Source organism: Haliaeetus leucocephalus, unplaced genomic scaffold, assembly GCF_000737465.1.
Source record: "Haliaeetus leucocephalus isolate CR32 unplaced genomic scaffold, Haliaeetus_leucocephalus-4.0 Scaffold840, whole genome shotgun sequence".
Classification (NCBI taxonomy): domain Eukaryota; kingdom Metazoa; phylum Chordata; class Aves; order Accipitriformes; family Accipitridae; genus Haliaeetus; species Haliaeetus leucocephalus.
Window position 1 is genome coordinate 1637974 of NW_010973276.1, and position 24313 is coordinate 1662286.

General features: G+C 43.5%; 2 protein-coding genes across 4 annotated transcripts in view; one reads left to right on the forward strand and one right to left on the reverse strand.

Moving 5' to 3' along the window:
* Positions 1 to 17525, forward strand: part of GIT2 (G protein-coupled receptor kinase interacting ArfGAP 2) — a 34802-nt gene extending 17277 nt beyond the window's left edge. Inside the window, exons 15-20 of one of the 3 annotated variants that reach the window (XM_010582055.1) lie at positions 1881 to 2129; positions 3535 to 3624; positions 8418 to 8500; positions 8641 to 8823; positions 13942 to 14005; positions 14876 to 17525. In XM_010582055.1, coding sequence (XP_010580357.1) covers positions 1881 to 2129; positions 3535 to 3624; positions 8418 to 8500; positions 8641 to 8823; positions 13942 to 14005; positions 14876 to 15088 — 882 coding nt within the window. In that variant the 3' untranslated portion in view covers positions 15089 to 17525. The remainder of the gene's footprint in view (positions 1 to 1880; positions 2130 to 3534; positions 3625 to 8417; positions 8501 to 8640; positions 8824 to 13941; positions 14006 to 14875) is intronic. The other 2 variants (XM_010582056.1, XM_010582057.1) reach the window with 2 other exon arrangements.
* Positions 17526 to 18478: 953 nt separating this feature from the next.
* TCHP (trichoplein, keratin filament binding) overlaps positions 18479 to 24313 on the reverse strand; it is a 6211-nt gene continuing 376 nt past the window's right edge. The window contains exons 2-11 of the mRNA XM_010582265.1: positions 23990 to 24046; positions 23353 to 23421; positions 22336 to 22509; positions 21724 to 21836; positions 21338 to 21404; positions 20877 to 21049; positions 19789 to 19870; positions 19393 to 19554; positions 19169 to 19330; positions 18479 to 18532 (exon numbers count right to left, since the gene is read on the reverse strand). Coding sequence (XP_010580567.1) covers positions 18500 to 18532; positions 19169 to 19330; positions 19393 to 19554; positions 19789 to 19870; positions 20877 to 21049; positions 21338 to 21404; positions 21724 to 21836; positions 22336 to 22509; positions 23353 to 23421; positions 23990 to 24046 — 1092 coding nt within the window. The 3' untranslated portion in view covers positions 18479 to 18499. The remainder of the gene's footprint in view (positions 18533 to 19168; positions 19331 to 19392; positions 19555 to 19788; positions 19871 to 20876; positions 21050 to 21337; positions 21405 to 21723; positions 21837 to 22335; positions 22510 to 23352; positions 23422 to 23989; positions 24047 to 24313) is intronic.

The following is a 24313-nucleotide window of genomic DNA, read 5'->3' on the forward strand; positions in this document are numbered from 1 at the left end:
TTTTTTTTTAAAAAGGTAGGGTTGTGGGGGGGGGGGGGGGGAGTCTTTAGGCGTAGGAATTAATGAGACTTTAGTATATTTATGTGGTGTAGCAGAAGAGAGATCATTGCTGTGCTGCAGTTGAACTTGTTTTGAAGGATGGCATAGCCAGGGCTCATTCACCTTGGAGATGAGTTGCACTAATTTTATGTCCTGATGATGTATATAGCTATGGGGCTTCTTTATCTTCATGTTTAGTAGCTTTGGATTGGTGAAGAATCGATAGAGCTGTGCGCCAGTGCAGAATGCAGCATGGGAGGAAGGGATAACAGCTGTCTTAGCTCTAAGCTACTGGGAACTTCACTACAATATGGGAATTCTCTGCTGGGTTATTTGTGGCACGACACCAATGTATTTGTACTACTTCAGCGATTCCAATGCAGCAGATGTCATTCAGGAGTCTCTTTTTTGTTGTTGTTTTTTGTTTTCTAAGCAAGGGCTTAGAAAGTCATAAACTAAAAAAATCTATCCACTTTATATATCACCTTATTAGCCAACTGTGTATCTAATCTTTTGCATGGCAATTACTAAGCATAAGAAGCTAATTAAAAGAGGCAAAGCTGTACTTGATGAATGCTACTTCAGAGTAGATTCTTCCTAAACAAAAGTGAAAATAGTTCCGTTACTTTAATGGGCATTCCAATGGAAAAAGTTAATTTTTTTTTAATGTCTGCGGATTTCTTTTAGGTGCTTATAGGTGGTTAAGAGTTTGGCCTGAATTTACATTAGCTGTTGGCTAAAACTGCACCAAAAGCACGTTTATACAATGTGGAAGAAGTTTGGAAGAAGGAGGGTATAAAGTTGACATATTTAATTGCCTCTAATGTCAAACTTTTAAGGGGGCAGCTTGGCTCCTGGGTGATCCTCAGATCTTAAGACTTGATGCATCTCACTACAGAGCACACAGAAAGTGGGGAGAAAAGGAATGAGTTACCTTGTTAGAAGTCTGCACGTTTGATTTAGGGTTCTGGGAAGTGCTCCAGGCAAAATAGGATTTTTTTGATAGAGAATGCTCTTGAAGGTTCATATGATGCAAAATAAATGCAAGTAGTAAATATGCAATTTCCTGTTTAAAAGGCCATCAGCTGTTTGAAATACTATACTCAATTATCATTAGAGAATTGCTGATGCTGACTTTTTTTACATCTTTTCTTTATGATGTGTTAATATAGCAAACTTACTCTGAGTAACTCCACAAAAAAAAAATCAGAATTGTTGCATTTTTACTATCTATCAAATACATAATAATAAAAAGCTTTAAAATTATTTCTTGTTGGCTTTTTTAGAAAGCAGTGGCTGATACTTAATTTTCATAAGCTAAACTCTCTTCTTGCTTTGCAGAGCAAGCTTTAGTTTTCTTTGCGCTGCCTCTGGTGTCTGTGCTGTAGTGCTGGCATCTTCAGATTTCATGGGCCTTATGCTAAAGTCCTCTTTTAAGTTCTTGTATTGACTGCTGAAATGGATCACTTTGCTTGAAAAACTGTTTTGTTGGCAGTCCTTCCCCCCACAACCTCATTATATTACACGATTCGTGTGCCAGTACAGCCGGTCTGGAAGAAACGGATTGTGTGTTTTTTAACTACAACAGGCAACTGATGCAATTCAGTTTGCATCTGAGCAAAAAGTGCTGGAAATCAGCACATATATATTTCCAGATCTGGAACATAGATGCTTCTATGCTTATACTAAGCAAGTCAAGTAGATTTTGAAAAAGAAATCAAACCCTAGCTACTAGTAACTGGATTTACTAGTAAAGCTGACAAGCGTATATTGTATAGTCAGTTTGCTTTTGACGCTTGCTATTAGAAAAACAAAGTCCCACTGCTAAACATTTCTTTCAGCTTCAAACGCTACAGAGTGAAAATACCAACCTCAGAAGACAGGCTACAACCAATATATATCAGGTCCAAACTGGTTCTGAATACACAGACCCTGCCAACAATTCTTCTTTAAAGCGGCGACCATCTGCACGGGGTAGCAGACCCATGTCCATGTATGAGACCGGATCAGGTCAGAAACCCTACCTCCCCATGGGAGAGGTCACATACCCAGAAGAAAGCATAACAAGACTGCAGCCTTTCCCTCCACATGTAAGTAGAACTGCTGATGCTTCTGCATTTCTTCTTATGTTCAGCTTTTCTGTCTATTCCAACTATGCTCATTTACCAAAGCTGCTCAACTGTCAGCTTCAGAGTGAATTTGAACTGTAAGAATTGTTAATGTTTGCTGTATTAACATGTCTGCAGGAGCTCGATGTTTTGAAAAGTAAAAGCTATAACAATTGTGGAATATGTAAACGGAGTTTTTGGCTTCTGCTCAGCTGTTTCTTTTAATCACAGTATATATGCCAAATATCAATGTGTGGCTGTTTGAAAACCAGGAGGGGGGTGGAAATAGTATTCCAAGAAGGTAGGTAAAGTTCATGGATTTCTTTCTTGAGATACACAGGCATGTGCCAATTTGTGGAACTTCAGAACCACCTTTCAAAAAAAACCCAAAAAACTTGAAGCTAAATTTTCACTAGGCCACCAATTTCTTATTCTGAGTTTGGAACTGGAGGCTGAAGATGGTTTAAATCTGTTAGTTGAACAAATTCTTCTGGTTTAGTATATCCTGTATGATGTGCTAATAGTGGAGAGTGAGTTCTGTATTAAGCCACAAGAATTTTGCACTGATGTGTTCACGCTTCAGATAAGTGACCCAACACACACTAGTGCTTATTAAAGTTAATTTTTTACTGCATCTTTTTAAGATTGCCCTGTGGGCAGGAATACAGGATGGTATTTTTTAGGCACGTATTTAACATTTGTGGATTTGTTTCAATATGGTTCCCTGTTGGTGGCACTATCTTGTATTTCCTTCCAGATAAACAATTAAGCCTTTTAAAATATATTTGGGAGTTAATAGGTTCTTTTGCCTGGCATGAGGGATGGCAAATGTTCCATGTACATTCTGAAGAAGACAGTTGAGTGCACCAGGGAATCAGCAGAGAAATGTGTGCTGGGTTTTTCCCTGCCTTCAATTAAATTAATAAGAACTTTAAACTATGAAATCTGGATCATTTTAAATTATATCGACATGTTGATATAAAGGCAGTTCTGGCAGCAAGAAATGTCAGAATTCTTCTGTATGTGGCAATGTTTGCAAAATATGACAGTGCTTTGTATAGGTCCTTTGGTCACTTGGTTTGAAATTTGGATAGAAGTAGCGGTTCTGAAGCATTGATTTGTTACATGGAGTTAGTTATGTGGTATTGTGGTGAATGTATTTTATTCTCTGTGGAATTTAGCACCTCTGGAATATCAATATTAGAATTAACATGAAGTCAATTGTATTTTGAAAGAATTAAGTCCACTCAGGCTTAGCCAAATTCTCAAAATCATTCTTGCTTTATGTCATCTCCATGGTTTTAAGAATGTTCCTTTATTTCAGTTAAGAATTTATTTGTGTTTTGTTTTTGGTTTTCCCGAGTGTTTTTCTCTTTCCCATTTTTAGATCGGGAGGAGTGCGTTTGTGACCTCCTCTTCATCTCTACCTTCCTTCCCCTCCACGCTTTCCTGGTCAAGGGATGAAAGCACACGAAGGGTTAAGTACCTTCCCAATTGGTCTTTTACCTGGAGGAGGTGGCAGTCTCCCTAGAAGCCATTATGCCTCTGTCTTCTCCCCGTTTATGCTGACTAGCCTTCATGCTTGCATGAAGCAGTATTTCATCACTTTCCGTTTCTTCTGCCACATGCTGTGGATACTTGCCTCTCTCTAACTTCACAACGGCTAAAATCTTTAGCATTTAACACCATGCACAGTTACTCCAGATCACTTGTTTGACTGCATAACACTGAAAACAGCCAGAAGACAGGTTGGTTGCTGTTTGGAAAGTAATTTGGCAGGCACTCACTGATATTTCATAAGCCAATATATAACTCTTCCTACTGACTAAAATGCATTGCATGAGGCATTTGAAGCTCACTGGGTCCTGGCTTTAAAGCCTGCTTTCTTTGAGGGCTGTCAGTTTGCACCAAACCAAATTGGTACTGATTGACCGTTTATCTTACAGATGTTCATTAGTTTGTTTGAAGTGAGTTCTTTAAGCATCCAAACAGATGGCCATTCATATTGCCCACCGATACGTTTAGTATCAGCTAGCCTGCCTTCTGCTGACCTTGATAGGTAAAAGACTGAATGGGCGTGGGAATTTTTTTTTAGCAAGACTCCTTTCAGGGCAAAATTAAAGACACTGAGAGTGTATAAAAGAAGCTTATATTGGTGTTCCATCAGTATCTACAAAGCTTTGTTCTTAGGGTTGTTAGCTACAGTACTGACTCTAGGGGAAAAAACTGCAATGTTAACAAGAAACGTTAAATGCATTCTATAAGCTTATGTTATTCCAAAGACACTGTCTTTGCTGTGGCCTGATAGGTGAGCTATTAGCTATTTGAAGAAGCCTTGTCCAGCTTCTTAAACTTTTTTTAAACACTGTTCTCTTTTTGTAGTGGGTGACCTTAAATTTAGTCTTATTCAAATTCACCCGCTAGAAGTGAGCATAAAATGCCACCTTGCAAAAGGACATATTTAGCAAGGCAAACAGTTTGATAGTCTAGTCTGTGACAGCTTCTTTTTAGACTATGTTTTATTTAGGATCCTTGAACTAATGGCAAGTTACATTTTCAAAAAAAGGGAAAAGCACGTTGGATTTGCAGCTCTAGAGTAACATCCATTTTTGCCTGTGAAGGGGCTGTGACTGAAGTAATGGACCCTGAGCAGGTACATCTTAAGGTGTCACAGACTAATGAATGCTGAAGATGAACACCCATAGCTTTTACGCTGCTGTTTGGCCAGCCTGAGCTACCAGCTTGCACTGCTTGCAGAAAGTACCCTCCGTCATCGGAATGAGTTGATTACATTTCGAGGTCTTGCTCTGACTAAACCTCTTTAACTTTGAGGCAAATATTGATACAAGGTCCCTTGGGCTGTTTTTAGATGTCTGTGTCTCATTTTGTAGGAAATAATGAGTAGCTTATACCCATTTTGTTGTATCACATATTCAAGACTTTGGCTTTGCTTATTTCTGTGTTAAAACAAGGCTTTCCGAGAGTAAACTGAGAGAGAAGTGTTTGTATTTCTTTGTAAGACTTAACTGATTTTGAAAAGATCTTTCAAGAAAAGTTCTCTCTTCTTGCACTGCTATTTCTGTGTGGTTAATATAATGAAATCAGTACTGTCTCATTCTGTTTCTTGGGCAAGCATTGCAGTGTCTCTAATCAAATTTTACTATATAATAGTAATTTTTTCAAAAAAGACAGGTTTGTGGGTTTAGATGTTGAATGGTCATACTCTGGCCTCTTCCTGCTGGGATACAGAATCTGCTTTTTAAATTCTTGTGTCCCTGCTTTATTTTGACTGTACAGTGTTCGGACATATCAGTCAAGAAAATATTAGATTTGCAAGTAGGGCTAGATGATAAAACTTAGGAGGAAATATCCTGCTTGGTCAAGTGTGAATCTAGGTTTGGCTGTAGCTGATATCAGTACTGTGTAGTACTAGAAACTTGCAGAGGTTTTGTTTGTTAGTTTTTGTTGTACACTTATTCCATTACTATACTATATTACTGATTCCATAATATCCTATTCTTGTAATTCATCGTTGTCTGTTTGTATTTCTGACCATAGTGTAGAGCTTTGCCACTAATCATACTGTTCTCCTTTGTACATCTGGGAGAGGGGAAGGGTCAGACCCTCCATATAGTAGTTTTGTATCTTCAAAATATGTGTCACTTTTAGAATTGATCTTTACTAGCTATCCTGAGAAGTGAGCTTTCAAAAAATGCTTGTTTTTTCCTTCTGTGCAGAGTAACTTTAAAGTGGATGGAAAGTGTTCCTACTCCAGGTGCTTCAGAGTTAAGAATTGTTGGTTTTAACATTAGATGAGTGCTTAACAAATGTACTGGATCTTAAGCAATGAAAACCAGTTCCTAGTCACATTTTTGGTTTGTCCTCGAGGTAGAAATATTATTTCCTAAGTGTATGGATCTGGGATGCAAATTGAAGGTGTCCCTTACAGTCTTAACACCTGAGATTCCTTCATCTTGACTTAAGAGCTTCTGTAAAGCTTGAAGGCTTGTTCTTCAGCAGGGATTGCAAAGGACCCTATTACATGAGCAGTGTCTGTGACTAAGTCAGGAGCTGATGCAGAGGCTGATATGTATGTAGAGTGACACTGATGTGGCATACTTGCAAATGGATGAGCTGTAGTAGGCACTTCTGATGAGCTTTGCAATTTTTAAGACTAGAATAGGTGGACGTGTGGTGATCCTGGGGCCTGGCTGAGGATGGGAGTGTGCCTCGGGGACTTCAAACTGCAGATTCATGTGAACTGCAGAGATCAGCCTGACAGTAGGTATTCATAGCATAACCCTCCAGGATGTTGTATTGCCTGGGCATAAAATATCCAAGAAGGCTAAACTAGGTCAGAGAAGGGAGCCTAGCTCTCTATCTGAAAGTCTGATTTGAAACTCTTGCTGCATGTTAGGATCTGCAGAGAGAGTACTCTTGAGCTGTCATAGTGTAAGTATGCTTATTTGTGTTGGCAGCCTTCTGAGAAAGTAAAAAAACCATAAGTTGAAAAGGAGTTTAGGGAAGAAAAAAAAAAAGGAGCATCATCTTTGCCCATGGATTGGATGCTTTACTGGGAGTTGCAGAACTGGTCTGTATAGGGTTAGGAGGTGGTGAGCATTCTGCCACTGCACCTGGGAAGAAGCGCATGTGTTCAGAGGCAGGGAATGTGCGGCACTCTGGTTCCCGGTGTGGACACAGTCACTGCGTATCTCCCAAGGGAATGCCACATGAAGGGGAAAGGGGAAAATACTGGGCCTCTGGGCCTCCACCCTCTGGAGCAGCACTCAGCAGCTGGGCCTCCCACGCTTGGTTCAGCCTCCAACTCTGTCTTTGGCCTTCCCTCTGTCATGGTCCTCCCACTCTAGGTTTGACCTCACCTTCCTCGTGTACCTCCCAGTCTAGGTTTGGCCTCGTACTCTGTGGCAGACCTCCATTCTGAGGTCAGAGTCTCAGGCTCAGTTCAGCCCCCACTCCACTGTGTGCCTCCTGCTCTCAGTTTGGCCTCCCACTCAGCTGCAGGCCTTCGCTCTGGGTTCGGCCTCGGCTGTAGATTTGGCCTCCAAGCTCATTTTGGTATCCCACTCTTCATTCAGCGTTCACCCTGGCTTCAGCTTCTCAGTTGGATCAGCCTCCTGCTTGGCAATGGGCCTGCAACACTTGGTCCAGCCTCTGCTTCCTTGTGTACCTCCTGCCCTCATTTTGGCTTCCACTTTGGAATTGGCATCCCACCCTCCTTTTGACGCCCATTACTCAGCGGCGCTCTACTCCTGATGGTTAGGCCTCTCACCCTTGTTTCATCCTATGCACTCCTATGGGCCACAACTCTCACTTATTTGGCCTCCCCACCTTGTATTGGTCTCAAGCGTTCAATGGGACTCAACTCGCCCTGTTTCGTCCTCCCACCCCAGTTTCAGCCTCCAATTTGCAATGGACTCTCCCCGTTTCGGCCTCCCGCCCCTGTTTCAGCCTCCAGTCAGCTCCAAGTCTCATTGGTTCGGCTTTCTATGTGCCCTTTGGTCTTCCACCCGCAGTTTGGCCTCCACTCTGCGATGGGCCTCCCACCATCATTTCGGTCTCCTGTCTTTATTTTGGCTTTCCCATTGCAACAGTCCTCTACCCTCGTTTTGGTCTCCCATTCTACGGTGGGCTTCCCATGCCTGGGTCAGCCTCTGCTCTGTGGTCAGACCCCCATGCTTGATTTGGCCTCTACTCTTGTCACGACCCTCCCACGCTCTGTCCAGCCTCCTACTCTGCCATGGGCCTTCTACACTCAGTTCGGCCTCACACATTGTATTGGGCCTCAGTTCTCCATTCAGCCTCCCATGCTTAGTTTGGTTTCCACTCTGTGTTCAGCCTCCCATGCTGTGTCTGGCCTCCAGCCTGCTGTGGGCCTCCTGCTCTTGGCCTGGCCTCTTTCTCCCCGGTGGTCCTGCCCTCTCCATTTGGCCTCTGCTCCCCTCTGGGCCTCCCCCTGCGTGCCCACGTGGCAGTTTCAGCAGCAGGGGAAGGACGCTGTGCTGTGGCCTTTCCGCAGCCCCACTTTGGGTCTGGCGGGGCTGTGCCGTGCCAGCATCACCCAGGGCCTCGGCTACCCACTGGCAGCAGGAGCCCAGCGCAGGGCGTGGGGACACACTGGGCTTCAGGGCAGCGTCTGGTGCAGGGGCTGTTGTGCTAAAGAGGAAGCCCGGGTACGCAGGACACGGCGCTGGCACAGCTCGGGACTCTTCTTTCCTGCACAACGCTGAAGTAGATCTATGTTGGTTGCAGGCTTCAAAGCTGGAGAAGCAGAGCAGCGTGTCTGAGAGCGACTACGATAACCCCACCACCCCTCTGGAGCTGGAGGAGACAGGGTAGGTGCTGTGGTGACGCAGAGCTGACGCTGCGGTGACGCAGAGCTGACAGCACAGCTCTGCGCTGTTGGAAGATAGGGAGTTGCGTGAAGCAGCCAGTTTGGTCCCACAGGGCCAACCTCTGCTTTGTTCCTTTGCAGGTCAGGCAGGAAGGGCCGGCAAAGGAGCGTCCTTTGGCAGGGGGAGGGATCCATCCCTGAAGATGCTGACACAGCCCCCAGCTCCAGTTTGCCCAGCACAGAAGATGTGATTCGGAAAACTGAGCAGATCACTAAGAATATTCAGGAGCTGCTGCGAGCAGCGCAAGAGAACAAGCATGACAGGTAAGGTGTGAGTGCCAGAAAAGCTCCAGAGTTTGTGAGAAAATGAAGGAGATTCTTCCGGTGTTTTCAGAAGTACAGCCACCATCCCCTGTGTAAACACTGGAGATGCAGATTTCACACCTACAAAATGTGTAGGTCTGTGGCGTTTCCTGATGCACTGGACCTAGTGCACCAAGATGAGTGGGGATGAGTGACCAGCACAAGCAGTGGGAACATGCACACTCCCATCCAAAAAGCCAGCGCAGCCCCCTGCGAGTGAGTTCTGGCTGCAGTGCTGCCTGTCACCTGTCCGCCCTGCCCACAACTGGCACGGGGATAGGGAGCGCTGGGGAGCAAAGCGCTTGTCAAGTCCTGCTGCAAAATGACTGGTGTTTTGGATACAAATCAAATGTGTTGCAGGGAACTTGGCGTAAGTTTCTCTTCGATCTTTGGGCCTCTGCATCCTTAGGTAAGGACACCCCGCAGAAGTGTGGTAGTAACACCAAGTCTTGTTTCAGGAAAAAATTGCGAAGGCAATTTGACTTTCCTACTGAAATACCAGTACAGATGACGTACCAGCAAAAGCTGTTTTGAGCTATTGGGTTTAGACACAGACCTAGCTGAGTAAGCAGGAGACTGTTGATCAGTACATCGGGTAGTGCGCAGCTTCAGCTCCCTCTGGAACTTCTGTCCCAACTGAACAATTAATTTCCAGAATAGCCCTAAGTGAGTAAAAGTGATACTGCCCTTGACTGATCATCAGGTGGTGTTACTGCACAGCTCTTGTAGAAGGCTGTGAATAAGAGTTACATCTTCCCAGGTATGAACATGCTTTAGGTCTGGAACAGCCTTGCTCTCCAGAAGACCTGAACTTTGCAGACTGGCAAGTTTCATGTTCTGCCTCCCGTCCCAAGTTCTGTGCCTGTCTTCGCCTGTGAGAAGCGGCTGGCAATTTATGTTAAGCCCTCTCTTCCTGCCTTGCTGAGAGAAGCGCACAACAGCGGGGCCACTTTTGTTCTGTGTTTTTTCCTTCTCTTACTTTCCTGTTTTTAGAAGGGACAGAGTGCAGCTTCTCCTTCTCATGCTGAATAGTGAGTTCTAACGTGTTTGTGCTGAGCTCGTTGCCCTTGTCCGTAACCTTTTCCACTGCAATCCCTTGTTGCTTGTTTCTCACAGAGAAGCAACAATAAGAGAAGCTTTACATGTGTTTGGTTTTTATGAATATCAGAGTTTACAGTATTTGAATTATATTTTTTTAAAAAATCATTGAAAGAAACAATGCAGCCTACCTGGCTTTTGCTGTTAAATTGAATAGGTTGTTAAACAACCTGTTATGTACTTTTTTGTTTTCTCTTCTGTACCATGTGTGGAGTGGGGTGTGTGCCAGTAGTTACATGAGTATAATCTTGCAAAACACTGAACTACGAAGCTGCTGTTCTTTGTTTTCCTGTTCCCTGGCTTTGTCTCAGCGGGCTGAGAACTGCAGGGCCTGGGGCATACAGGAGATGGAGTAGGCTTGTTCCAGCATTGTCGTCTTGCAATAGGGGAATACTTCCTTAACAAAAGGAGATACTTTGGGATATAATAATACATCTTCCAAGCTAGTGATGGGAACCTTGTAGACGAAAATCACGTGCAGCATAGATAATGAGAGAGTAATAAAATGATGCAAGAATATCATCTATTAATGAAACACCTTCTTTTTTTTTTTTTCTTGTTTTCTTCCATTCCTTTTCCTGTGCTCAACTGGCCAAGTAGACCATTAGAGCGTGCGGGCACGCTCAAGCTCAGACATAGCCTCGGCTGCTTCAGCACGCCGGTTCCCTGGGCTGAGAGAGCTCCCCTGCAGCCTCTGAACATCCAGCAGCCCAGTCCTGCCTCCTGGTACTCTGGCCTCTGTCCCTGCCTCCCAGGCACAGTGTCCTTTCTCTTTCTCTCTGCTGCCTCTTTCCCTCACGCACCACCTGCACAGGGGTCGTTGAAGGCTATGCATGAAATGCTTCGGATGGTAATGAAACTGCAGATAGCTAGTACAGAGAGTTGTGAACCTGTGATATTGTGATATTACCCGTTCAGTCGAAGCTCCCAGTAGTGATTTAATTGGGAACAGAATCACAGCCTGGAAGTGTAACTGTCTCTAGTGTAAAAGATTCTCCTGTCTCTGTTCTGTTTATTGTTCATTGAGATGTGCTGTTAGTTGTCATAATTTATCAACATGTGGTTGCTGCTTCTGTGCACTGTCGCAAAAGTAGCAGAAGTTTCACGGTTCCCAGCATGCAACTTTCACACCTGACAGCTTAGGCCCTCAACTGTTTATACAGCTGGTGTGTCAAATGAGATAATTGGTATCTTGAATCAATGAAAAAAAAAAGTGTGTTTATACAGTATCTTCCAACCTGACCAAAATATTGTTTATTAATGCCTAAAATAAAAATAAAATTTGAGTGAGGTGTTCTTTAAAACAGAACTTCCCAAGTTCTAGCCCCAGGTGTTACTGTCAGTGACAAATACCAGGGTTGGAGGAAGAGGTTACAGCAAGTTACTGCTAATGATGGATTCTTTTTTCCAAGCTGTCACTACTTGAATATCTTCCTGATGTCTTACTGGGAAGTGCGTAAACTCAACAAATGTGTCAGCTTGTTTCATGAGCTTACAGTGAGTGTTTATAAAATAAAGCCATTCCTCCAAGATACGCTGTAAACTTTGCAGCTAAACTAGAGAACATATTATGAAATATGTGTCGTTAATCTCGGTCTCTTTCTTTCAAGCTATTCCTAGTGCTTTCTCTGCCTTGTTAGTGAAGGGTTTAATCAGCAAACTGGCTTTTTAGTGAGGTGAGGTGCTGTTCGGTGTGGCTTGCAGGGAGCAAATTAATTGTTAACTCAATAGCAGAATGGGAATTACAGTGAACTTGGAAACTTCTCTCCACTTTTAGTTTATTTGGAAGAACTCATGTGATTTGAGACATACGGAAATACTCCTTTTTAAAGCAATTTTCCTGCATTGCCAGAATGACCCCAGTGTGTTGCTTCTTTCTCAGTGCATTTGCAAGTGACCTATTTTTGCACCTTTGGTATTGCAAGATGACTGCATAAGTAATGACTGGGGGGGGTGGGGTTTTGGGTTTGGTTTTGGGGGTTTTTTTTGCTTGAAAGGGCAATGATCTACTATAATCTACAGATGCTGAATATTTTTCTTGAATGCTGTTGCTTTGTGATTTTTGGGATTCTCTTGGTTAAGATTGAATTGTGTTAACTAACTTATGCTAACATTGAGCCTTTGAAGCACAAAAACGAGTCTTCTGAAATTAGACTTTTGACAAACCATGCTAACACAGCACTTCACAGCAGCTTATGGCAATAATTTTAAAATCTATTTTGAACAGACCAATTTTCATTTGGTATATAAATCAGAAGTGAAATTTGAAGACTAATTGAATCTGCCTTTATTTTATTAGCTTACTCAACAGAATTACTGAATATTTAGCCTAAAACTCACACACTGTGAAAGTAGTTGGTAGTCTGAAGATGCATGTATCTGTAAGCTGCTGTATCAGAATTGTGCATTGTCCATTTACTGTGTATAAATTAATCTGAGAAGGCATCTTGGTGTTCTTAAGCTACCTTCATGTGATGTTTTAGTTAAACTTTACCAAAAAAGCAAGGTATGAATTCTGTACTGGAAGTTTGGCATACCCCATTCTCAGGTGTCTAACCTTCCAGTTTGTGAAACTGAGAAAGGGTAAATGCATGCATAGTGCTGCATTCCTGGCTTCAACTGAGAATGAACTGATACAAGGATGGAAATGAATCTCCTTGGAATCAAGGTGTGTCCTCAGTGTGCATCTCTGCAACAAACTAAAGCTTCCAGCCCCACTGCGGACCCAGGGAGGCACGTATTTGTTACAGAGATCGCTCAGAGTAGCTGAGAACCCATGGGTTAAAAGCTTAGGGAGGTCAGACCTCGGGTCTTGCTGCCAAGTATTTTCAATACAGTTTTTTGGGTTTACTGTATTTTGGTAACTTAAATACAAAGTGGTTTTTTAAAGGCTTCTACTTTGTAACAACACATGGAAAAGAGGTGCAGGAAAATTGCATTGCTTCAGAGGTGCAGACAAGACAGTCCTATAAATACACTTGGCTGTCAGATTATTTTTAAGAGTTTGGATGGCCAAAATTCAACTCTGAAACATAAAATCAATTGAAACACCTTCGGATTTTTGTAACTTTTCTTCAGAGATTACTGGATATTTTAGCTGCTTAGATCCTTAGCAGTTTAAAAACTTATAGTAATCTGGTTTTACAGTCTTTTGCCTTATGGAGAAAAAGTTCTTTGAAAACAAATGGATAGAGATTTCCCTAAAATGGCAGCAAGTTAAACTTACTCAGATTCCACACACAAAGTGGGTTTGGTTTTTTTTAAATCTGCTTTTGATTGTCAACACTGCACTGAGCAAAGAAAGTTGCTGTTTTTCCGAAGCATCTCTGTATCACCGGATTTTGTTTAAATATTTTCAAGCTGCAGAATCTTACTTTACTTTGTGCCTGGCTTACATGAACCAGTTTGCTTGGGCATGCTCTCCCACATGTAACAATATGTCGTTGTGCATACACCAAAGAGAAAACGAGCTGAGCAATTTTCTGTACAATTTGGAGACGAATTCTAGCATTTGAGTAGTCAGGCAGGAGGGGGAGGTTAGGAAATGCAAGCGTATAAATTAATGTGCAGTTAATGTTCATAGATGTGTTTCCATAATTGCATACAAATTGAGACTTTTAGTGACAATGTTTGGTATAATAGGTGTGGACAGTTATTCCTTCAAACAACCTTTGATTGAAGAATAATGAAAACTTAAAAAATAATTTTGTACTATTGATTAAGTTATTGCTTTTTCTGAAGTCGCATAGTTATATACAAACTTGTGCTGCAGTGTGCTGGGGAATGCTGAGGAGACACTAAAAGTCACCATATTGTGTGTTGCTCTAGCTACTTCAGTTGACTTCAGTGCAGCCTACGAAGATACTTTTAGAATATATATGGGGTTTTCGTTACTCAGTTGTTTTCAGAAGAATAGCCACTGACTAGTGAAATCCAAGAGGAGTCTTTACATAACGAATAATACATTGCATCTTTGTGCAGCTATATACCATGCTCCGAGAGAATACATGTGGCAGTAACAGAAATGGCAGCCTTGTTCCCAAAAGTAAGTACCTTCCAGCATTATAATGTTTTTGGCCTCATTCCTCGTTAGTAGATTACCTTTCAGTAAATGAAAACCAAAAGCCAAAGGTAGGGAGAAATGACTAGGCAGTTGTCACATCTTGCATCCTTTGTATTTATTAGCAAGCCAATTGGGAAGGGCTAATGTATGAATCCAGGCCTTTAATTTTGCTCTTGAACTTAAAACTCTAAGAATTGCACACAGTTCCTCCAAAACTGGAGGCTACTTGCTTGAGGAGTCATGTGGTTATACAGGAATTTTGCTAGAGTCATCACCCCCAAGTTTCCATTTGAGTGCCATTGCTTGGATTTCTTACTTGCAGGTATGTTTGGATCTGTTACCCATCTACCAAAGCGATCTGTTTCTTCACAGCAAGTTTAGGGAGTGAAATCTCCATGATTGAGTTTTTGTAATGTCATATCTACCTCTGTAAAACCGCAAGGAAAATCTACTGGTGTTGTGCCTGCCTGAACTGATTGTCTTGTACATGCTCTACTCTGATGTCAGCCAGGACGTGGGCTGGGTAGCAGTAAACGGGCACTAGAAAATTGTATGAGTAACTTCCTAAATGAGAGCATGAAAACAGTGTTCCCTGTGTACTGCCTAGCAGCAGTTTGAAACCTCCCCAAGATGAGAGAGGAGAAATTCCAGGGACATGTTTCACCTGCCCCTACCCCATGTCTCTGCAGCAGTGATGGCTTACAATGTCTACTACAGCACAGAGAAGTCTGTGCAGAAAGCAGGGCCCTAGCAGCAGAAGTTTTGTATTAAAGAACACTACTGGCTAATTAAAAGTGATCCTGAAATGGTTTTGTTTTTCTGTCAAGTTCAACTTCTACTTTCCTCTCCCAGAAACCCAAATCTGAACTGGTAAGGACTTCTTTACGTCTGCTGACATCTAGTGCCTACAGACTCCAATCCGAGTGCAAAAAAACCCTTCCTGTGGAGACGTGCCCTACGACAGACATCCAGCTGGTCACACAGCAAGTTATCCAGTGCGCCTACGACATTGCCAAGGCCGCTAAACAGCTGGTTACCATCACAACCAAAGAGAACAACAACTGAGTCACACTTGGCTTTTTAGTCTTGTTTTTTAAAGGTTGGATTTCAAATATAGGTGTGGAACTATTCAAATTTTTATGAGAAAAACTAAAGGGGCAAGAAACATTTTTTAAAACTCAGTATTATTTTTGCATGTTTTCTAACAATTTTATGATTAATTTAACCCACTGCCTTATTTTGTGCCTGTGTTGCCAGTTTAGTTACAGATAATAGCATGTTGCAAATAGCTGTTGAGCCAGTACCGCGTACCAGCCTCGTATCAAGCTCTTGCTAGATGTTTCCTTGGAGTCATGTTCTGCTTTCAGACATTGCTTACAAAACTCCCACTGAAGTCAGCTGCACATATCAGAGGGCAGAATCTTGCCTCTGGTCTGTCCGTCCTGGAGCCTCATGTGCTGTGATGCCACTGACTGAGAAACCTGCAGCGAAACAGGCTCTGAAGGCTCCAGGACCATAATGGCTAACCAGCAGGAAGAAGGTTGTAGTCCTGATAATGGAGCACAAGCCGAATATTATCTGTTCCCATATCAACTGTTGTGCAATAATATGTTTTTAGTCTGCTAAAACAATAGTAGTTGTGGGCATCTGAGCTTATTACATGTAACTACACAAGGTCTTTGTCACTTTATCTGTTTTGGAAGGAATTTGATACTTAATAGTTATTTCTTTTAGTTGTCACTATGCCATTAATATATATGTTTGATGTTACTTTAGGGCATTAGTGGTTAAAATATTATCCTTTGTTTCTGATTTAATAATTCATTCTTAAGTTTCCTCCAGAATTTTACTGTCATCTTTAAGGCACCATCTTGTTTGCAGCAGCATTGCTCAGTAACTCCAGATGCAATTTCACTAAAGATTTCTGTGATAAATAAAAAAAAAAAAAAAGGAAGTTAGAAGAGCGCCAGTGCAAAAGCAGCTGTGTCTGCCATAGCATATAACCTTTGTACCTCAACATATCCAAATGTGAAAAGATTTCTTGTACCTAGTAAGTTTTTCGCAAATCTTTCACAAGCTACATATGGAGTAACCCACACTAGGCTGCCTGTCACGACAGTAGATGGGTAGCAAATGTCAATGTGCATCACGTTTTTTCATTCATAACAGTTCACAAAACTTCCAAAAATATGTGTCTGTCCATAATTTCAAAAGTGAGAGTTTTCTGGGGACTCTAAATTCCATGGTGGGGGGGGAAATCACCACTATTTGCCTCCACCTGTCCCCCATTTGGAAGCGTGTTGTCATTTTCAAGGAGCTGGCCGTGGCAGTTCAGCAGGTGGCCGCTTCAAGTGGTCTTGTAGTTAAGAGTGAAGTTGGGGAACTGCAGTGGCTGTCATGTGGCAGCAGTTGAGGTGAACATTTAGACAGTTTTCACAGAAACCTTTGAGTCGGAAACGGCTGTCTGCTGTTCCACAAATGGGTCTGCCAAAACCACAAACTCTTCAAGGCTTTCTGGTGAAAAACTGCCATATTTAGGTGAACAACTGAACTGAAGTTCAGTGGTTGGTTCCTTCTCAAATCATAGTGTGTTTGTATGTGTATATAAACACTAAGTGCCATAAGACTGTTCAATTCCTGTATGTTGTAATTAATGCCCTTTCTAAAGTAGCACAAGTTTGTGGGAGGGAAGGAATGGAGAGTAGATGACAACCCAGTAAATGTTCTTTGTGGGGCTTTTTAGTTCCTTTCTGCACTTTGGAATTCCAGAACTGTCTCTAAACTCATGGGAACGTGGACAGGCTGGGATTAGAACTGCAGAAGACATTTGTTAAACCTACTTCAAAATTTTGCTACTGGCAATTAAATACATTGATAATCTTCTAGGAACTTTTCCTTAAATTGGCATTATTGAAAGGCAGCAGGTGGTATTTTTAAATCTCTCAGGATGCCATTGTGTGCTTTTCTTTAATATCTTACCCCATTTCCAAAGCAGGGTAATGCTGAGTTAGCTTCTAAGTTACCAGTTGTTTAAACTTGCCTCTGTGCAAAAACAAGCAGATGCTTTGATAACTGCACGCCCTTGTTCCAGCTACGCTAGCTCCAGGTTTTCTAAAATCAACCATTTAGCTTGTTGGAAGGCCTAGCTATAAAACCATGGCCAACCTGTAACTGATTTCCTGCTTTGTCACTTCAACAGCATTTCTGGTCAATTCCCCCATCTCTGAACAAAGGTTTGTTCTAGGTTGGTTATGGTCACACTGTCATTGCTCCAGAACAACAGTGCCTGTGATGCAAGAGTGGCCCTTTTCTGGCATCCCCAGTAAAACAGAAGTGGTCTGAGCATATGCTGATGACCTGCATCAGCTCTCTTCACAAACAGGCAGAGTGGTTCAAACCAACAGTGGAGCTAAGAAGTAGTACATAGATTAGTCCTCGGATCATACAGCATAATACCTGAAATAACAAAGATGGTTTTTTTGGTTTTATGACTAGATCTCCTTTTTTTTCCCCTATAAACAAAGTTGTTCTTTCTGTACAAAATGCTGCATAGGAAAGTAAAAATTTTTTTGCCTTTTTCCAAAACTTGTATTTATCAGTGTTGTTCTATCTGTACAATATTTTGACTTAATCTTTTGTTTACAGTATTACTATAAAATGCTAAAACCCTTTCAGTGTGCAAACTTGTTATGGTTATTTGACTGCTGGTTTTGTAAAGAAAAGATCCTGGAGAGGGTTTCTATGGTTGAGTAAAGCCTGCAGTGCTGAGGTGGCACCCATCTTGGTAACAGCCCTGTGACAAGAGCTGAAGGTGCCACACCAGCTGAAGTGCGTGGACTAATATTTTAAGCTGTAGTTGCTGACAATCAACTAAAACTCCCCTCCTGTTGTTGCAGTAGTTCGCTCATGTAAAGAAACAAACGGTTGTTCAGGTTGCAGTTATTCATTATTTATGAAACAAGTGAAAAGCAATGTTTAATAAAGTCTTCAGCACTTTCTGGAGAGGAATGGGATGTGTTAGGAGTTACTGCTGCAGCACACATTATCTATCTTACCGATTTGCAGTATGTGTTAGGAATTAACTCCTAAAAGCCAGCTGGGCCTCTGGGCACATCCTGCTGCTCAGAGGTGGGAGTCTGACACCTAAAGAGCAAACGCAGCACGTAGTGGTTCACAGTTCACATTCCACAGGAGGCACCAATTTTTTTACGGTTCAGGTCCCAAGGGCCCCCTTGTTGGCTGTGTGACCCCAGTGTAGCACATACTGAAATAGGTCATCACAATCCCTGAGCGAGTGAAGCAGTTCCATATGCCAAGGATGCTCACACCTCTACATTCTTGAAGCCAGTAGGAATTTGCTCTTGTATTCAGCTAAGCCACAGCTAAGTATTTTCAGAAAGGTACTAAGTTGATTTTCTTTCTGTAGTCTGCAGCTGCATTTGGTGCTCATTCCTTGGGTGCAAAGGACAGGAATCCTCAGGTCCATGCTGCTTTTGGGTAACTGTAGAGCTAAGAGGGTCAAAACAAAGACCGTAACTATGTCATGGGCTCTAGAATTAATTTTCTGCACATGTAAAGGAGGTACATTGGAGAGCACAGCATATCCTCCAAGAAGAAGCATCAGTAACATTTAAGAGTTGATACTTTCAAGGCACTAACACCTCCTTTTGGCTTTCTCTGACTTCAGTAGCTACTGTCTAATAAATGACAGAGGTGAGTTACTTTCCAGAGTACCTCACAGTTTAGTATGAAAAATATGATCTGCTAGGCACACGGTTTCGGTATGGTTACTCAAATTCAGCTTCATTTTTAGAGCTAGGCAAAGCACAACAGAAGACGGAAAGACACTGAGCAGCTGAGGTGCACTGTACCAACTGTGTTAATGCAGCTGGTAATGCTAAAAATAATTAGAGTAACATTTGAGGCAGTAGCAACAAGTCTGCCTCAGAAATTGTTTTAAAATGGGGACTTAAAGCATCAATATCAGCAAAAAAAAAAAAAAAGCAATTTATAAGAGAGAACTATAGACCTCTGTTAGAAAGAGGAACAGGCCCGGTGTTCTGCCCTGGTGCTGTGTGGCAACCAAGGTGCAGATTAGAAACAACGACCCGCGTGTATGGGCTTCCCCTTCGTGCTGCTACCTACCCTGCTGCGATGCCCTTGCTCAGCCATGTGCTCGGCCTCCTGCTGCACCAATTCCTCACAGTGCTGCCGGGCTGATCTCTCCTCTTCCTCCTCCCTCTGGCGCTGCTGCTCTTCCCGTTCTTGCAAGCGGCACGCTGTCAGCTGGGCACAGAGAAGATGGGGCTGTTAGGGCAAGATTGGGCACCTTCAGCAGCTGGACACGTACCTGGAAAAGTGTGCTGTACCTGCGCCTTCAGTTCCTCCTCCTGCTCCTTCTCTCGCCTAGTCAGTTCTTTTGCCTCTTCGAGTTCTTTAATCAGCTGCTCTCGATACTTTATAGACTTTTCTTGGGCTTGTCTGTTTAACTCCATCTTCTCTTGGATCTGGTGCTGTCTGCCTGCAAGGACCTTCATGAAGTGAGAGGATTAAGGGAGAAGGTAAGTCAAGGGGGCCAGCCTTTGAAGCAGAACTGGGGGAATTCCAGTGCAGACGGTTAAACAGTTCTCAGAAAATGTATCAGACAAGCAGAAGAATCCTGCCCTGGGTAGTGAAGGCTGTAACCCCCCGGAGGGTGGAGGGTCACAGCTGGAACAATGGCTTCATCGAACCAGGAGAGACACTTCATCAGAAAAGGTCATCACCTCATTCATCAGGCGATCTCTGGCCACCTTCTCTCTTTCCCATTCTTCTTCCCTCTTCTCCCACACTTTTTTAGCTTCTTCTCTAAAGGAGAAAGAAAGAATTATCTCTAAGGTTACTACTGACAGTTAAAAAACCCCACCTATATACTCTATGGGCATAGAGGAGTGCTTTAGAGGAGCACTCAGGTTTCTCTTCACATTTGTTCCCAGGCAGCTAGCATGCCCACCCCACCTGTGCCTATTTCAGAGAACCACTCCTATCTCTGTCACTGAGCAGCAGGGGGTAAGAGGCCAAACGGAACACTGGCCTGTAGCAGGACTTCTTGGATGCACCCATCTGGCCCAGGCACAGAAGGGCCTCGGGAGGAAGCTTGCCTCTTAGCAAGGATACTACTTCACATGGGAGGTGGGTAGTTAAGGGCATTGCTGGAAAAGCCGAAGATTTTGCAAATCTTCCCTCCACAACAAAACCTTTAAATAAAATTTGACAGTAGCATGCACTGTCCTGTCACCAGTGAAGATGTTCTATGTGCTGGGGAGAGCGAAAGGTGAACCTGAACATGGAACCTGAGGCAGCTTTTATCTACAAGCTCTGAGATACACAAGGAAATAATACGCAGGTTTTGGAGTCACTAAGCCCCTCCACAGCAGTAATGCAGAATCATTGAAAGTTGGTTACAATGTACTTACAACTAAAAGGTAATTCTTGCCATCTCTGCATTACTACATTTTTTTTTTGTATTAAAGCTGTTGCATTAGAGCTAATATAACAGAAATTAAGGACTAGGTCTTGGGCTGAGGTAGCTGAAAAACAGCCTCGGCTTTTGATTCTGTCCTGGCAGAAAAGCTTCGGCTCTGCCTGTGTACTGGCACGCTGACCGCCTAGCACGGTACTCGGCACACGGAACAAAGGGGCAGAGCTCACTTCAACTGCAGCGCTTCTACAACTGCAAGGCCAACCAGACACCACTTTCTAACATCTGCTCTCAAAGCCTATTTAACAAACACAAATGGAGCTTTGCCAACCGGGCAGGAACATTCAGCACGTACGATCTCTTTAGATGACGTTCAGAGGTGAGCAGACTCACCTAAAAATAGTCTGCAGCTCTGCCTCCCTCTCCTTTTCTAACTGGAGCTGTTCCTCAATGACATGTTTCATCCAGGCAACATCCACAACAGCTCGTTCTCGTCGCACGGACTGGCGGCACTGATCCTCATCTTCTTTCTCGAGGAGGGCTAATAAGATTTGCCTGTCTATCTCCTTGAGAAAAACCACAAGATTAACAACTATCCAACAGGCTTCCAGCCTGTGTGCAGGGCTATTCCCTACAAGTTATTGGTGACGTAGTGTCAAGGGTGCGCTCAGCGAGACACTCAGTCTGCTGGCTTCCCCATGACTCTGCGCTCCAGCCCTGTTCACAAGCTGGAAGGGGCTTCCTAATTAATTATCTGTAGACATCAGAGGCAGACACATAAGTGAAACACAAAGAACAAGTTTCTTCAGCACACAATATCTGTAACATATAAATCAAGGGGTACTTCCTCTTACCAGCTCCTCTTGTATCTGCTGGGCTCGTCTCTTTAACTGAATATCGCACTGATGCCTCAAAAAGCGACTGAAGGAGAAAAAAAAAAAAAGAACACATTCAAACTGACTCTAAAGCCCTATGTTATTATACACCAGCACTCAAGAAGGTACACCTATGACAACGTAACTTGCAGACAACAGGGGTACCTGCTACCGCAAATGTGAACAAAAAGAAGTAACAGCACCAATGCATTTGCTTGTTGGCTGTTCTGTCCGCTTCTGTCAAAAACCAAATACTTACAACCCACCACTATCTGAAATATCCCCTCGTGCCGCAAGAACTATCATGGATGTAGGAACAGATTCTGTCGAAGCCCCACTGAAATGAGCTACACTTGATCTCATACCCAAGCTCTTTCTTCTTCCGGTGCTCTTCCATTTGTTTCCTTTCTTCTTCCAAGTCCTTCAGCTCCCACTGCTGCTTTAATAAATTCTCTTGTTCTTTTTTCAGCTTTGTTGCCTGAACAGGAAAAACAACCACCAAGAAAGGGTACGTCAGAGAGCTAGGACATCCCAGAGAGAGCCTTTGTACTGGAGTTTGTACCCCATTCTGCTCCTCTGCAAGTGGTCAAAATTCTCACTGCAGTAAATATTCCATGTTCATTTAATTCGTGTCTCAGGGACTCACAGCTCCAGAGACACTGTGAGGAGCTCCAGCTGGCAAAGCCTTTGACCTGAACCTGTCACACTTAGAAGTTTCTACAGACCTGTTTCTCATCTGGTACAGCACAAAAAGGTGCTCACATTTCAAGAGAAGCAAACAAAAGCTACCGGAATGCAGTCAGTATGCCAGTGTTCAGGGGAGAGGTCTACACTGCTACACAGAAATTATGTCACAGCTAACTTTGTTCCAGATTTAATCTAGTGGAAACCTGGAGGGGAGAGGTCAAGTCAGTGTTGCTTTATTTACACAAGAAACAATGAATTTCCTTCTCAAATGAGGAGAAACTAAAGATTACCTCTGACTCCTGTAATTTCAGTTCTTCTATTTGTTGAAGCAACGCCTCCGCTTGCTTCTTCTCTTCCAGCTGACGCTTCTCTTCCTCTTGTCTCATTCTTTCCAGTGCATCCCTTTGCGCAATTTCATATTCGTTTTCATAATGTTTTTTCTCTTCAAGTTCAGCTGCTTCTTGCTTTCCAAGCCAAAAGAAAACATGGCATTTAAGGTTAGGCTAACCCAAAAAACCAGCCTCGGGCTCAGGAAATCCACAAATCAAACTCCTGCAAGCTGACACCTATTGGGAAAATATGGAACAAAATATGCTAGGAAGGAACACAAGGACAAAGCCAAACTATCTGCTGATCACTGCCCGAAAATGGTTATCAGTCTATACCCATCCTTCACAGGACGCTGCACAGGTCTGGTGCAAAGCACAGGTGGTCTCACAAATAGACTCAGATTTTCCTATTACAACCTAGATTATTGTTTTAGTTAACTCTGACACCTGTATTTGAAGGCCTTTATTATTCTTTCACATCAAAATCACTGTATTCCCGTATCTAGTAGGTTCGTATTCAAATACTGAGCTCTTGCAGCTTTGCACCAGCTCTGCACTGCAGGTCACTGTTAGATGAGCGCCCAGTGCCACAGTGAATCCTGCAACAGATCCGTTCAGCAGATAGTACTGGATTTTCTAAGAGGCAGATAGCATGTACTTGTTAGACAGGAACGATGGCTCTTCATTAAAAGCATCCTTCCTGTTAGCAGCTACTGTCGTTCTGCGGACACCAGAACTCCCCATCGCTACAGGAACCAGCGCAGCAACCTCAGTCGTTATTTTTGGTACAAGACTGGTGTGAGAAAACAAACAAACAGCCAACTCCTTCCTATTCCTTCCACACCCGAGCCCTGCCTGTACAGGAAGCAGGCTGTCTGCCAGCCAGGTCAAAAGGCACACAGTATCACACTTCCACCTGCTCATGTGCTTCAGGAGTCTGCCCTAGTGACCAGTAACACCAGGGCTACCCCAGCATACCTCGTTTTTTTGCATTAGCTGATCACCCCAAGCCTCCATCACGTGCTTCCTGTGCAGCTCCGACTCCACCTGTAGATGACAACAGATACCATTAGCAGCAGAGGCTCCCTGGTCCCCCAGGGTCTACTGGACTCTCTGGAGCACCATCTGGCCCAGCTGTAGCCCTGAAGTCCCAGCAGGATCTGCCTCTGCAGTGGTGAGCTTGTTTGGGTGTCCTCAGTGCCCACCAGGTCCCAAGCTGAGGGTCAATGTCACACGCCAGTTCTGGGAAACACTACAGTGACACTGAAACCAGGGCTGTGGCGGCTAGACTGGCAGGTTGGTGGAGTAAAGCAGAAGGAAGCGCCATGGACACGGCAGGTACAGCTTTAAAAAGCACCTGAGATATTTACATCATGGGAACTGAAAATCTGCTCTGAGTCAGAAGAGATTTCTGACTCTTTTTGAAAAATACCAGCTTTGGGGGGACTTCTTACACAGTTGAGCCATTTTACTTTTTTGCCTTTTGCTCATCAGAACTTAGGACGATTGCTGTGATTCAAGGTGAGTGACAACAGCAGATACACAACGGCTTTCAAGTTAAAAACTGGCTTCATAAATGCAAGGCGTCGGGGACTAACAAAGCAAGTAGCATCACCTCCCGGAGCTCAGCGTTGTTTTTCTTCCAGTGCTCATAGAGCAGCTGCTCAGCGACCTGGAGACAGGAGAGTGGCATGATGTCAGAGCACAGAAGGACCCCAGGCACCCAGCCCTCCCAAGGCAGCCATTAGTTAAGGACACCGAGCGCTGAAAACCGCAGCCCGGGGCACTTCTCTCCGGCCCCCAGCAAGTCCCGTTCGCGCGCCCACAGCGAGGGAGCGGCGGTACGGGCCGGCAGGGCCGAACGAGCGCTCCTTCACCGGGAGAAGTGGGGAACGAACCCCGGGGCTGCGGGGCCTCTCCCGGCGCCCCGCCTGCCCGG